The sequence below is a fragment of the Caenorhabditis elegans genome, chromosome X (genome assembly GCF_000002985.6).
Source record: "Caenorhabditis elegans chromosome X".
NCBI classification, from domain to species: domain Eukaryota; kingdom Metazoa; phylum Nematoda; class Chromadorea; order Rhabditida; family Rhabditidae; genus Caenorhabditis; species Caenorhabditis elegans.
Genome location: NC_003284.9, coordinates 13,333,948 through 13,348,261, shown reverse-complemented (window position 1 = coordinate 13,348,261; position 14,314 = coordinate 13,333,948). Strand labels below are relative to the sequence as shown.

General features: G+C 34.3%; 2 protein-coding genes across 3 annotated transcripts; both read right to left on the bottom strand.

The window, feature by feature from the left end:
- Window positions 1-136: 136 nt before the first annotated feature.
- ptr-24 (SSD domain-containing protein) lies at window positions 137-10,234 on the bottom strand (the record flags this gene model as incomplete). Of its 2 annotated transcripts, NM_001270290.5 has the most annotated exons (17): window positions 137-590; window positions 1,325-1,405; window positions 1,465-1,586; window positions 1,814-1,920; window positions 2,226-2,417; window positions 2,464-2,551; window positions 2,597-2,870; window positions 3,023-3,126; window positions 3,175-3,292; window positions 3,342-3,485; window positions 4,148-4,233; window positions 4,291-4,424; window positions 4,475-4,602; window positions 4,700-4,978; window positions 5,037-5,246; window positions 5,860-6,081; window positions 10,013-10,234. In NM_001270290.5, 17 exons carry the CDS (start codon window positions 10,208-10,210, stop codon window positions 399-401), a joined length of 2,679 nt encoding a protein of 892 aa, NP_001257219.1. In that variant the 3' UTR covers window positions 137-398. The 2 variants fall into 2 exon arrangements, with proteins under 2 accessions (NP_001257219.1, NP_001257220.1); NM_001270291.2 differs by lacking the exon at window positions 10,013-10,234 and having other exon boundaries at window positions 144-590.
- A 1,217-nt stretch (window positions 10,235-11,451) lies between these two features.
- F46G10.4 (Fungal lipase-type domain-containing protein) lies at window positions 11,452-14,216 on the bottom strand. The gene is made up of 10 exons (NM_077820.6): window positions 14,104-14,216; window positions 13,916-14,015; window positions 13,775-13,866; window positions 13,206-13,350; window positions 13,054-13,153; window positions 12,903-13,002; window positions 12,796-12,858; window positions 12,421-12,542; window positions 12,275-12,374; window positions 11,452-12,118 (listed from the first exon to the last, which is right to left on the bottom strand). The coding sequence occupies exons 1-10, from the start codon at window positions 14,149-14,151 to the stop codon at window positions 11,978-11,980; spliced, it is 1,011 nt and encodes a 336-aa protein (NP_510221.1). The 5' UTR covers window positions 14,152-14,216; the 3' UTR covers window positions 11,452-11,977.
- Between the last annotated feature and the right edge of the window lie 98 nt (window positions 14,217-14,314).

Genomic DNA, 14,314 nt, shown 5'->3' with positions numbered 1-14,314 from the left:
GGCAGATGGACATTTTGTCAATTCCTAAAATTAACAGGGTTTGCTAAGAATTGACAATTGTTAAAAAAAAAAACGTCAAAAGTTGTTAACTGCATAAGTTTCACAGTTACTTCTACAATAAATGATTCAGTTACGCTTTTTATAATTCAAACAAAATTTATTTAATAACTGAAATTATCCGAACAAATACAATACATGCGAAACAAATACCACAAAATTTCCCTTCTTCGCCGAAGAGAACAAAGTTTTGGCACAATTTGGAAAAGATTAAGGTCTAGAAACCGTAGAATGTCGATAAAAAAGTGACAGGAATGGTTGAAAATGAGATGTGGTGACATTTAGCTTACAGATATTTTTTGGAATAAAAGTTTACAATGAAACACTAAGGAAGAAATTAATTAAGATTGAGGGGAACAAAACCAATGGGTACCCGTGAACATGTCGGGGAGCATGTTGAGCATGACTTGCACGAAGAATGCGATGACAATACCCAACAGACAAAACACGTTGTTGGTGAAAGCCACTGATTCGAAGATGTTTATATGGCAGAACATAGTCGGCACGAAGACCGCAATAGAGCATATGACACTCTGCAAAAATTACAATTTTTAGGACTTGAAAAATTATGAAGAGATTGGTGAACTTGTTGCTACTTTTCTGTTTTTTTACGTGTTAACAGTTTTCAATAAGTTCCATCAAATTTGTGTTTCAGTGATGTAACATTCACAGTGAAACATCACACTTTGGCTAACCAAGTCACTAAGTTCAGCAGACATGATTTATCAGTTCTGGTAATCGTAATTTTCACATGTCTAGTTCCTGGAATCGAATCCTGCATATAGAATCACTTGCTCAGCTGCTGATGTTGTAGCACATGTGCGAGCAATTTATGACTAGTTATTTTTGCAGATTTCAGCAAAGTTCATTTATTACGATGTGTCTCTACTATGTGTTATGTGCGGGGCTGACAGAAAGTTCGATTTTTCTTAAAAATAATTATAATAATTTAAACAATTTTTGTGGATTTAAACATTTTCAACAATTGTTTAAGAAATTTCTTATCATGATTGAGACTAATTTTCAGAAAACCTCAAGACATATTTATGGGGTGTAAATCGTATTGGCTCTAAAAATGGGAAAAGCTATGAATTCTTCTAGAAAGAAGGAACATTTTTTTTTTGGAATGCAGGAGTAACTGTGGAGACAATCAGTTTCAGAGAATCCAGTTGTTTGCGAAAAGCTCGAGTCCCATAACTATTTGCTATCCCCCTCCTCAGTTTAATTTTTCAATTAAAATTTGTTATCATAATGTTCAAAACCCTACCGCAATGCACGGAAAGAAACACTTTCTCAGCATCTCGTTCATTCTGTCAACTTTTTTTGCTCTCAATTTGATACGCATTGCCTGCAACATAAAAGATTAAAAGATCTTGTCACAAATTGTATCACGTTTTTTAAAATCACCTGTTGATAATAATAGCAATAGTGCGTTGTACAGCTCGGTGCCAAGGCAGCAATAATCAGGAAAAATGCCGCATTGAAGGGATTGATAGTGACGTCATACAGGGAAACAGTTCCGATTGTTGCTTAAAATGTGCAATTTCATTAAACAATTAGAATTTCATTAATATTTATTACCACAATCTTTGAATAAAATAATCAATTATACTGTAATGTAACTAAATCAAATAAATTTTAAAAAGTAACTGCACTTTTACAGCTACATATTGTTGCATTTTCACGGTTGATGCTTATAGACAGCTATTTATCCTATCCACAAAAAATGTTTCTATTTTGAAATAATTAAACTTACAAGCGTACAAAATACACACGGCGATGAAATTGAGCACGGCAACTGACAAGTTTCCAATAATAATTGTACTGACAATAAACATAGCAACCGTTCCAACCAGTGGGATGCTTAAAAATTTGCACTTAAAACGTTTAAAGGATTAAAGGATTGAAGGATGATCCGTTCTTCAAGTGCTATGCACTGCGGATCTGGGATTCAGGTACACTGCCTGGTAGTGATCCCTCTGGGCTGTAATTTAAGCCACGTCCTAGCCGGGAACTGTGGCCGATAATCCAGTCGTGGATTGCTCCACTTCCCAATAGAGGCTGGGTGAACCTAGAGGGTGAGGCCGGACTTGAACTCGTGACCTCCAGACTGCTAGCGGCCAACACTACCGACTGAGCTATCTGCCCCTTGTATCAATTCAACTCACACTGCAACGACCAATGGGACTTGAAGAATAATATCAGCAAATCCGATTTCGGTATCGAAAGGAGTTGTCTTAAACTCTGGATATTTATTCGTCACTGCTCGACACTTTTCGAAAAGCTTTGCCTTATCGGCAAGGGAAGTTGTCTTCTCGAATGAAACAATATGGAGCATACTAGTTATAACTGGATGAGTGCTGAAATATAAAATGTGCTAATTGGAAATAAATTCTACAGACATACTCATTGAGAAATATAAATTTCACTCCATCTTTCCAGGATTTATATATAGCATCTTCAATAAAACTTTTGAATCGGGTCATGTTCAATGCTATAACTTGAGTTTAATTGTTAAAGTGATGTTTCATAAAGTTACCATCATCTGTTGGTTTCGAGTTTGTGAATCTGCAGAAATCATTGATCCAAACCATATCTGTATTATTTGGTAGTTTGTTTTCAATAGCATCAATTTCTGCCATCATGCTTTTAAACCTGCCATATTCTCGCACATTAGAGAAATTGGGAGGCTTATTAACAAAGAACATGATTGAGAACCACGTTGGCCAGACAACATCGCTCATAAGGTGAACTCCGTGATTGCGATTTGAGTCTTGTTTCAGAAGTTGTCGGTAATCCAAGTTTCCTTCAACCTGCAGCAATATCTTTTTGAGTTTGTAATGTTAATGGGCACTCCTAATAAATTCAATGCCCGGTTTCATGGCGCAGGTATCAAGAACTCACTGTGGATCTCAACTACATTGCAATATAAAAAATGAATTGTCCAACTTAAGACTATACCTACCGAAGTACAACCCTTGTACACTGGAATGATGAGAAGGGCAATAATTCCAGCAACTGCCACAATCTCCACGAGTAAAGATTTATCGACATAATTGCAGTAGTAATCTTAAACGTTGAACATTTGAAATTAGCATTTATAACTTTAAGCTTTACCTCTCATGTTTTCAACACTCTTGAGAGTAGTTTTCACAATTTTTTTGCTATTGGTTGGAAGTGGAGAGAAGTCTTGCGTTGGACAGATGATGAGCATGAATGGGGAGAAGAAAAATATCTGAAAATTGTGAGATTGATTTTGAAACTTGAATTTGAAAAAATCATACCGCAAAGACAATATCAAATGTCATAATTAGTCCCAACAAAATAGATACAGCTCCGTAGTTTTCAATTGGATAGACTGAACACAGCAAGAGGGCTATGGCAGGGCTGGCAGTAACGATCAAAGAAGGCATACACGTGGCAAATACCTAAAAGTTTAAATTGACAATTGTACGTGATAAATTTTTTTGTGAACTTTGAACTATGTAGATCAGAAATTTGAGGATTCAGAGCCTTTTGAAGAACTTCAGAGTTTTTCGCACATGTTACGACGTCAGTCGCACAGATAACTTTTGATATACCTACCTTTACTCTCAACTTAAATTATGATCTACACGTTTTGATCTTAAGGTTTTGATCTTAATTTGATTGTTTTGCTCCCTTTTTCTTGCCTTAAAAGTAAGACTTTACCAGTCTACAGAAAATACAATATTTACAGAGCGACAAACCGTAATTATAGTCCATTTTTTACATTTTACCGTACCTCTTTTATTAGTTGAATTTCTATCTAGATATAATACTATCTATTAGAGGCTCCATACTAATTTTCGAGCATGCTTTTTTTCTGAATTTTTTTCATTAAGTAATGACACAACTTTACGATTTTCAATAACAAAAATTGGACCAAAATAGCCAATGTCACGACCAAATACGCAAAAATCATCTTAGTGTAATTCCTATTTTAGAACCACAATTATTGGGCCAAAATGAAAGAGTGTAAAAATATTAAAGGCGCCTTACTAATAGAGGAAAAACAATATCATTTACTTTTATTTTCATTTTTCAATCCAACCAGTGTTAACAAACCAACCTCTAGAAGGTGTTCGTCCCTCGAATCTCGTCGGAGCTCCGAGTCGCTGAGCCAGGTGTGCGTGAGCATAATGACAGTGTAATATCCTACAAGATTAATGGTTTTTCCGAATGCATTTTTAAAGTGCATTGAATCTTACTCACCATGAATCAGCGCAAGGAATGGTGTGAAAATGATGAGTGGTGTGATTGAGTAGCCGAAAAAGTTGTAGATGGCGAATGAGGTGATGAAGGAAAGAATAGGTGCAATAATTGCAACAATCCAGAGAAATACTATCCTGGAAATAACATTTGTTATCAGTGGATTTAGGACACTTTTGCAAGTTACCTGAAAATTGTAAACTGACAGAATAATCTACTAAAGAAGAACAGGACTCCGAATAGAACAAATAAAGAGAGAAGCACTCCAAAGCCAAGATAATTGAATGCGTGTTTCATTCCAGCTTCAACAGCAATCTGAAAACAATAAGAAAAATTTTTGCCCGCTTTTCTTGCTCAAAATGGGAAAAATACGATAACTTTTTTTTTGAAATATTTGCAAATAAAAACTTACCGACATGCCCCGTTCACCGTGAAGAGTCACAATCACAGAGTTATCCTTATTCGCGTTATGCACATCCACAGCATTTTGCATTAGTTCTTCATAAAGTTTTAAATCAGCTTTAACATGTTTTGTCTCGTAGAATGCCATGTATACCAACATTGCCTTCTTAGCACTCAGGAATTCACCAGTTTCACTTGTTTCAATTTCGTAAAAATGTTTTCCAATATTGGATTCGTACCCGAAAATTGAAGCTATCGGATAAGTGAGTCCACTCCAAAACGACATGGTCTAAAATCGTGTTATTTGCTTGAAAAATAATCTTGATATTGTTAAAGTCAAGACTTACAACTGTCGTAAAAAGTAGCTCATTGAGATCACAAGTGCTTCCGCACAAATCGTAATAAGTGATATTCTTTTCTAATGTTTCATCATAACGAATTATCATATTTTTGACTGTACGATAGAATTGTTTCATTTCGTCGTATTCTCTGCCTTTATGCATCGATTTTTCATTATTTCGAGGTTCGAAAAACAGAGCTTGATACCATGGGGTTCCCTGGAAAAAAAATTAGTTGACTCGAAATAAAAAATGTCAAGTGGGGGTTCCGGTTTTCCGAAAACTAAAAAAGCTGATTTCCCATCAGAACGGTCAATACTGTAAAATTACGATACCTGATAATCAATTTCATTTTGGCACAGTTTCAAAGGGGGTTAGGATGAAAACTCAAACTTTGTCAAATCACTGGTACAACTAATTCAATATATTTTATGATTTGATTGTTTATACTACGTTTGTAGATTGTGTCAGGCTATCCCATTACGGTTTGATCTACAAAAAATGCGGGAATTCTTTGCCCAGAAATGTGGTGTCAGCATGTTCTCAACCATTCGAAAACAGTTGAGAGGTGGGTCTCTTCTCCCGCATTTTTTGTAGATCTATGTAGATCAAACCGAAATGTGACACTGACACCACGTGCGTTTGTTTTCCTGTTGAGCGGATAGCTAAACAAAGTAGGCTACATTTTGGTTGAAAATGTATGTTAATATAGTTTAAAGATTTATAAAACATTGTTGCAAATATTATGGAACGTTTCATTTAGTCTATTCAACTGAAAACTCTAAACATTCACATCTTCTTTAAAGCACAAACTTTTAAAATTTTCTCTCACCTTCTTCCCTCCAGTAAAAAAGTCGCGTTGTGCTTTCATTTCTCGTATTGACGGAGCATCTGATGTGGTATAGCCGGTGTCAAATCCGAACTCTTTTTTCGGTGGTTTTATGATTAAAGTTGTGAATGACGCGATTCCAATGAATAGTGATAATGTTATCCAAAGCCATGGTCGACTGCCAACTATGCTTCCCAGATGTCCTAATGAAGGCCCCAGAATCATCTGAAAATTTGATTTCAGTGGGTATGAAATGACTTCCCAATTATACTTTTCGAATTGGCCTCAAACCACGAATGATAAGAGTTGAGTCCAAGGTGTCAAATTTTCTAAACAAAATTTATGAGAATTGAACTGACGTATCAAGCGAGAAAAAATAGAGACAAAAAACTCTTATCATTAATCGAGCAAATGACTACAGTGGGCAGCTAACAACACTTTTTCCAGAGAAAAAGAAAATTCGGGAAAAGAAGAAAGAAAACGTATCATGATTTCCGTTTATTAGCTGTTTTTGTTTCTGTTCTAGCAAAGAAAGAAAGAAGATAGAACGCTAAGAAAAATGGGTAAAATCTTGTTCCAATAAGTATCATAAGCTTAAAAGTATTAATTGTTAGTTTGCAAAAACTGATTTTTTCTCGAGGAACTTTAAAAGTATATACTAGTCAGTGCACAGTGTCGCTACAAATACCGTCCGTAAAAAACTTGAAGCAGGAAAATTGTTTTCCGTGGCACATTTCTCTCGATATTCAATTGTGTAAATGTGACTTTTTAAAGTTAAATTTAAATTAAAACTGATATTTGAAGATGATTTACTACAAAAAAGTGATAACCAAAACAAACCTACGTAAATCAATTTCAAATGTTACAAAATGAAAAGGAAACACTTTTTTTTGGTAAATTTAACAAGAATGTATGTAGTTCTTAGCCAAAACTGAAAGCAAGAGAAAAATGTGTTTCCTAGCACGTCGGACAGTAACCACAATAAAAGCGGCAAATTTGACCGTCGCCGCAAAAATGGAAAAAAATAATAAAAACGGAACAAAAACGGAAAAAGCCACTACATGTCAGACAGTGAAATCAAAAAACTATAAAAACTCTGATTATCGAGCCATTTGATTTTTGAAGAAAAACAAGAAAAAAAAGAATCTATTTTCTCTCTTTCTTCATCTCTCAGCTGTTTGATCTACGATGAAAACGAGATTCGGACATTGAGATAAAGAGGAACCGAAATGAAAAACGCTAGGCAACAAAAAGAAGCAAAGTGACAAATGGTGCTCAGGACCTAACAACTGTTGAGAAATGCATGACGGAACATATGATCTCTACCTGTTTTTTGGTGGATTTTTTTTTTGATTTTTTCAAATGTGTTTCTTGTCTGGCACGAGCCTATGACTCATTAGAAAATATTGCCGTTTAAGGTACATTTAGTTATGTAACATGTTTTATCATTTATATGACTTTTTAACAGTAGTCCTTCCTACATATTGCTCCAAAAATTGAGTAGCCAAGTTGTGAAAAGCAGTTGGCTAATTTTGATCAAACCTGTCGGGAATGGGTAGCTACTCGTTTTTTTTAAGAAAAAAGCATACCATCCTAAATCGTTACTAATTTCAAAATGAACCACAAATTTGTAATTAAATCCTATATTTTCGCAAAGTTATGAGCGCCAATCATTGCTAAACCAGTAATGTGTTCCAATTTTTTGTTCGCCTTAATGTTTGAATTTAACAAACTTTTCTAAACCGTTCTTCATTCTCAACAGTTTATTTATGTCTTTTAAAAGTGGTGTAGTCGAATTTGAGACTATGCTTGAAAACATTCTCTATGCTCTTACAAGTCGATATGTAAAAGCGAAACATCACAAAAATTTCTCTAAATCGAGTTATGAGCCTTCAAAGTGCCAAAAAAAATCTCTTCGTCCATCTAATTTGAATTTCGCGCGCAAATGAGCGCCCCCTCGTGTGTACTCCTCTCGGACAATCAAATAATTAATTTCTCGATTTTCGGCAATTTGAGACGATTTTTCGTGATTTTTCATAGTTTTTTCGATGTTTTAATCGAATTAACGACGAGTCAAAGACTCAAAGTCTATGAATACAATTTGAACCGATTGATTGCCCAATGACACCTAAAAATAGACAAAACTCACATTTTATTGCATTATCCAGTTATTACTTTATTTTTTGTACTGTTTTACGTTAAATTACTGACAAAATACGATTTATTGTCTTTTTAAACATTAATTTGTAATAAAAACCCAGAATAGGCTCATTAAAGTACGAAAAATCGTCTAAAATTGCCGAAAATCGAGAAATTAATTATTTGATTGTCCGAGAGGAGTACACACGAGGGGGCGCTCATTTGCGCGCGAAATTCAAATTAGATGGACGAAGATTTTTTTTCGGCACTTTGAAGGCTCATAACTTCCTTTAGCGAAATTTTTGGGATGTTTCGCTTTTACATATCGACTTGTCAGAGTATAGAGAATATTTTTAAGTATAGTCTCAAATTCGACTACACCACCTTTAAATTATCATAGCCTTGCGCTTTCAATGTGATAAAAAATATACCGTGTATATAAGAAAATGTGTTCGAGTTTTTTGAATAACAATTATTGACCATGAAAAAGTTCAAAACAACATGATATCAAATTTCAGTACTTTACAGCTTCCCTATCAGCTTTCTCGATTTTTTCAAAAATTGAGAAGACAAAAATATATAAATGGGAGACATACATGGAACCTTTAACTATGAGACTTTAAAAACCATTCAACGAAAATTCAATAATGAAAATGCATCTTCTCAATGAACTCATATGTGTATGTGAAACAGTTCTTATCAAATGAACGGAGTCGTTTAGTCAAAGCGATCAACCATAACTGGAAGGTGAATAAAACTGAATGAAAATGTGAGAGGAAACAGAAACAGCCGATAATATTTTGATAACGGGTGTGCAGAGCCACCACTTTACCTCCACCTGTCTATCAATTTTCAACATTTCATGCCTCCTCCTACTGGTTGATAAAATCCTCCGAGGAAAAAGAACAGGGACAGTTGAAATGACAAGAAATCTTTTTTAAAAATAAAATAACTGGCAGAAGACGCGGTAAACAGTTCGAGTTCTCCTTCAACTTCAAGTACGAAGTTTACGGGTTTCTTCTGCTCCCTTATCTTATCGGTTTGGAGCGCTAACGTTTTAGTGCTCTAATCCATTGCAAAGAACGCTTAATACTAAAAATGAACTTAAAAAGGCTTTCAGTGTTGACCACAAACTTTAAGATGTTTTCTAAAAATTAGTTTTAAAAAGATTAACAAAAGTTCTCGATGTTTTTATATACCTTTTATAGGCAAAAAAGAGCCGCATAGATAATTTTAAATTTTAAAGTTAAGTTATTTTTTTTAATTCAAATTGGTACAAAAACATTATCTTTTAGTGGAGTCAAGTCTGTAATATAAGCTTGCAGACACTTTTTCAAAAACGTAATGATAAGAAACAGTGTTAATAAGTTGATGTTAGATTTCAATACAAAAGAAGTAGGTAAGAGCACTGTAGCCGGGGTATACATATATACAGGTATACATAACAAAACTTTTAAGGAAGATTGATTTGGTGATATTCTGTTGTAGTTTTAAGATTGAGCAGATATTGTTCTATATTTTACCACAAAGTTTTAACTTAAAAACTTTGGAGAATATGGCACACTGCGTCATTCTAAAGAATTGCAGGTCGGCAATATCAGGTACAATTGGACAATAGATCAAATAAATAAAGTGTTAACTAAAAAAATCATACAACAAAAAATTAACCCTCATGGCGAAGTTTGAAAAAAACTGAAAAAAGGGAAATTGGTTTAATATTTTTGTTAAGGTTATGCTCACTACTGTGAACAATATAAAATTATATGTTAGTGCAGTTAGAAAACAGTTGTTTTTTTTTCAAATAAATTTGCATGTAGAAAAAGACGAATTTTCAAGTGCACCGTAGCTTTGGTACGAAAATCGAACTTTGATAATAACTTGCTTAAAAATCCGAGTTCAACAACAATTCCACAAACTACAGCTATTCTGGAAACACAGTAAGCGCAATACCATCAAATGTTAATAAACTGATAAAGAAAATATTGTAGTAGCTTAGTAGCTTTTAGAATATACTTACCTTTTTCCCAATCTTTGCCGACTTCTTCACATTTTCCACGGCTACCGTCATTTGTAGGAGCAAGGAGGAGCTAATATCAGAAAACTTGGACGATTTAAGATAAACTATGACGCTGTAGGGTGTGTTTTTAGTTGAACTCGCCGATGAATTTGATGGTGGTGGCTCGCCGAGCTCCGCCCTAGTGGCCCATTGACACATTCGTGGTGGACATGAAAAATTGGTGGGTTAGAGATGAGGGTAACAATGCAACGATGGCAAGTAATAAGACATTGGGATATGGGCGAAAATTCAAGTGTAGGGATAAGTTGTTTGACTTATTTTTTCTTCATGGGAATTAGCCCTTTTGATGCTCACGCGGTTTCTAGAGATCGTTTACTTTTCTATTTTTCTCACGGGTTCGAAACTGTGGATAAGTAAAAAAACAAACAGACTGGGTGCTAGAAATCACGGTTTGATTGAAAATATTTTTGATTTAAACTGATCAGTTTTTGGAAAAAAAATTTAAGACAAATGTTTTTAAAAACTTTCAAAAACGCAAATTATCAAAGAAATGTTGAATGTGCCAGTCCTGTGATAAAATGAGTAAATGTTTTATTACTTAATTTTGAATTAAGATAAAATAATTTGAAGTTATGGAGTCCGAAAAGTCTAAAAATAAAAAAAAACGATGTTGAGCAAAATTTGTTGAAATTAAAGCTTTTATAAATACTATACGATTGGGATTCTTATTGACCATACATTATCCTATTCAGAAAAAAATTTCTCGAACATGAAAATATAAATATTTGTGATCACCTCACATTTTTAATGTTTCAAAAAAACATGAAGCATTTGAAATCAATATAGTGATTCATTGGACGAGAAACGCTGGGGTCAAGTGATATATCACGGGTGTCGTTCATCAAAAAATGTATAAACCAATTGGTTGAGGGTACTGCTCTTCTTGCTGGGGTTTTTTCGACTCTCCTCCGTCTTTCTCAATTGTTTTGTTTCTTCTGCTCCCTCCCTTTTTATCTAGTTTCATGGTTTCGTTTCGCACTATTCCACTTTCATTTGCCCTCGCGTGAGCCCTTCGAGTACGAGACCACGTGCTGATGGCGCGGGTCCTGCTGACTAATCGAGTTGGTCTCGTTTCTTTGTCTTCTTTAATGTTGCATTTGGCGTCTGCTGAGTTGTGATGCTGGTTAGATTCAGAATCAAAACATTCAAAAGAGCAAACATATTCTGATTCAACACAATCGACAATATTAAATACCGTTGTGCCCCTAAATTCGGGCAAGTTTGATCCCAACTTCAACTATACATATTTTTCAAAGAGTCACACGACACGGGGCTAAAATGTGAAAAAATATTACAACTTGTGAACTGGAAAAATTTCCAGAATTCTGGCATTCCTTACATAATGTTTGTATAAACAAATTTTCCGGACAACTAGATAATATAAGGAAAATTGAAAATTAATGTATTTTTCCTTTTATTCAAACAGTTTAAAGGTGGTGTAGTCAAATTTTTTCATTGCTTTATTAGAATTAAAATTCTCTGAAAACGCCGAATTTCATAATGAAACTTCTTGACAACATTTCAAAAAAAAGTTATGACGGCTCAAAATAAATGGTCTAAAATTAGTTAAAATTTAAAATTTGACCGACTTGTCAATGTCGCAGCAGCTGGAACTATTTTTTTTTGAAATCATCTTCAAATTTTGGGCATGCAGTGCAATTATCTTGTGTTTTCAACTTCATTTAGGTATTTTATAGTTGATGGACAAAAGAGATGACAATGACAAGTCGGTCAAATTTCAAATTTTAACTAAATCTAGGCCAGTTTCGAAGCCGTTATAACTTTTTTTTTGAAAAGTTTTCAAGAAGTTTCATTATGATATTCCGTGTTTTCAGACAATTTTGAATCTAATGAAGCAATAAAAAAATCGAATGCACCACCTTTAATAGGTGAAAATAAATCAAACTACAAGTAGAATGAGAAAATGGCAAAGATTGGCACAAAAATTGAAAGCAATATCGTTTGTTTGTGTGGCGTGGAATTGCATCCAAGAGCGCCGTACTCGGAAACAAAGTGATTGAAGTAATGGGTATGACGGTAGGCTCCCTGAAATAGAATAAATATTAAGAACTTGTGCTAAAAATTTGTTCCCATTTTGCTTTCTGAAATTGTATGAAACATTTAATTAAACTTTCAAAGTACCTTCTAAAAATAAGGTTAAATTTTGAACATGTGAACAGTAGTTTGTCCGAAAACGCTTACCTTACTACCATAATTCCAAAATCGTTTTTTGTCACTGCAACTCCAGTCCTCCCCATTCACATCGCTGCACATGACATAATTTGAAAAATCGTCGTTGTACCTGAAAACAAACCTGATGAAAACAAAATTTAAATCAGGAAAATTACCATATTTCTCTCGGATGATGATACGGCATTCCCGGCCCGGCTTCATTTGCCACATTTAATGGTGGAAGATGAGGAATCGGGTCAGTATTATGAACAACTCGAAAGGCATATGGAACCATATCCTGTAATTACAATAAATGTCACATAACAAACTTTTTTCTCACGAAAAAACGAGAATATTCAGGTAACTGGGAAGCCAACAGTTTAATTGTAGAACTCAGTAATTTCAAAATGTTTTAAAGGGCATTTCAACGGATATAAGAATACATTTTGCTTTTCTATTTCTAACACAAATTTTTTTCAAATATAATTTCTAACAGCCCGGTCACGAAAAATGAGTTTATCGGAATTTCAAAACGAAATAAATTTCCTTACCGTAAAATAACTCGCAAAAACGGTATCTCCAACGCGAGGTTCGCCGAAAGTGTGCACTTTTATCTAAAAGATTTTTCTAAAATAATTCTGAATATCAGCTAACAAACTCTGCTTGAAAACTGTCGAAAGGCAATTCGAAAAGCTGTTAGTGTTGCCATTGCACCTCCAAGGGAGTGCCCGGTGATGAGAAATGTGTAATTCTGTCGACTGAAAACGAGAGGCTTAAGTTATAACAAATTGAATCAGACATTATCTTACTTTTTTATACTGGGCTGCACCATATCCTCCCACATTTGGTTCATCGCATCCAAGAAGTACACATTTACGTGCCCAACTGACACAGTGTTATTTGAACCGTCTGAAATACGACATGGTTTCAACTACCAACTTCAATGCCAGATGTAGTCTACCAATTTCCGTATAAGCAGCATAGTCTTCCAAACCAACACCGAACTCGGATAATAGCTGTCCACCACTATTGGTGCCTCGGAAGGAAATAATTACTTGATTTGTTGAATCCGAAATTGCAATGAATGCTTGACATTGATTACCACGCTGAAAATAATGATTATTAATTTTTTTTTTCAAATAAACACTTTTTTGAAAAGATATTCGTTCAATTTTTTGTATTTTTGGCGACATTATAAACGAAGTTTGTCTAAAAATATTTGTCTGTCAGAATTCAAAAATTTATATTTAAAAAATTATTTCCTACAAACCTTCAAAATTTCTATATGCTCATATTCTATAGTTTTTAGCTTGGGAATTTGTAAATTTTTTAGCACAACAAAACTCAATTATTTGAAAGATTATTTGAGGAAATTAGGGTTTTCCAAATAGTTAATGCATTATTCGTGCAATATGATTTTAAAAATGGCTGAAAACTTTTTTTTCATCACTTGATGTCACTGAAATTTAATGAATCCGGTTCTTAACCCACTCATAAATTGAGCTCATGCACAAAAACGATACAACTCACCCTATCACACGGCGTTGACATAACCATTAAAACATGAAACTCATCAGTAGGAAATGCATAATCTAGACATGACTGACGAGCTGTTACATTGCCTGAACATATTAATTTTTTTCAAATGGGCAAAATTTCCTCTAAATTTACTGGCGTCCGCATATGCTGCTGCTGCTAAATTTAAAAATTGTTCTGCTTCTACTTCCCTGTACAACGCATACCCGGATACTGAATGAAAGAATGTGAGGAGCTGAAAGAAATGCAATAAAGTTTTATTCCATATTAAATCTAATTCGTTCAAAAATGAACACAGCCGAAAAACAAAGAAAAACACTTACCAAATAAACGACGGGTGTGATAGTTATACTTTTGTTACCAGGCTCCATGTGCAAAAATGATAACCGCTTGTCCGCCTGCCTTTGTGTTTGATTTTTGCCATCACGAAGCGCTTATCACCTTTCTGACTGGACTTTTTCTCATGTGTAGAAGACAAGGCAGTAAACGACAGAAAAATAATCGATGTTCTTAGAGAACGTCATTTTTTTTTCT

Coding starts and splice junctions, on each gene's coding strand:
- F46G10.4 (NM_077820.6), bottom strand. CDS start 14,151: ATGGAGCCTGGTAACAAAAGTATAACTATCACACCCGTCGTTTATTTG. Junction 13,003..13,053: donor GTGCAGCCCAGTATAAAAAA/GTAAGATAATGT, acceptor TCTCGTTTTCAG/TCGACAGAATTACACATTTC. Junction 12,543..12,795: donor TTTTTGCGAGTTATTTTACG/GTAAGGAAATTT, acceptor TTGTAATTACAG/GATATGGTTCCATATGCCTT.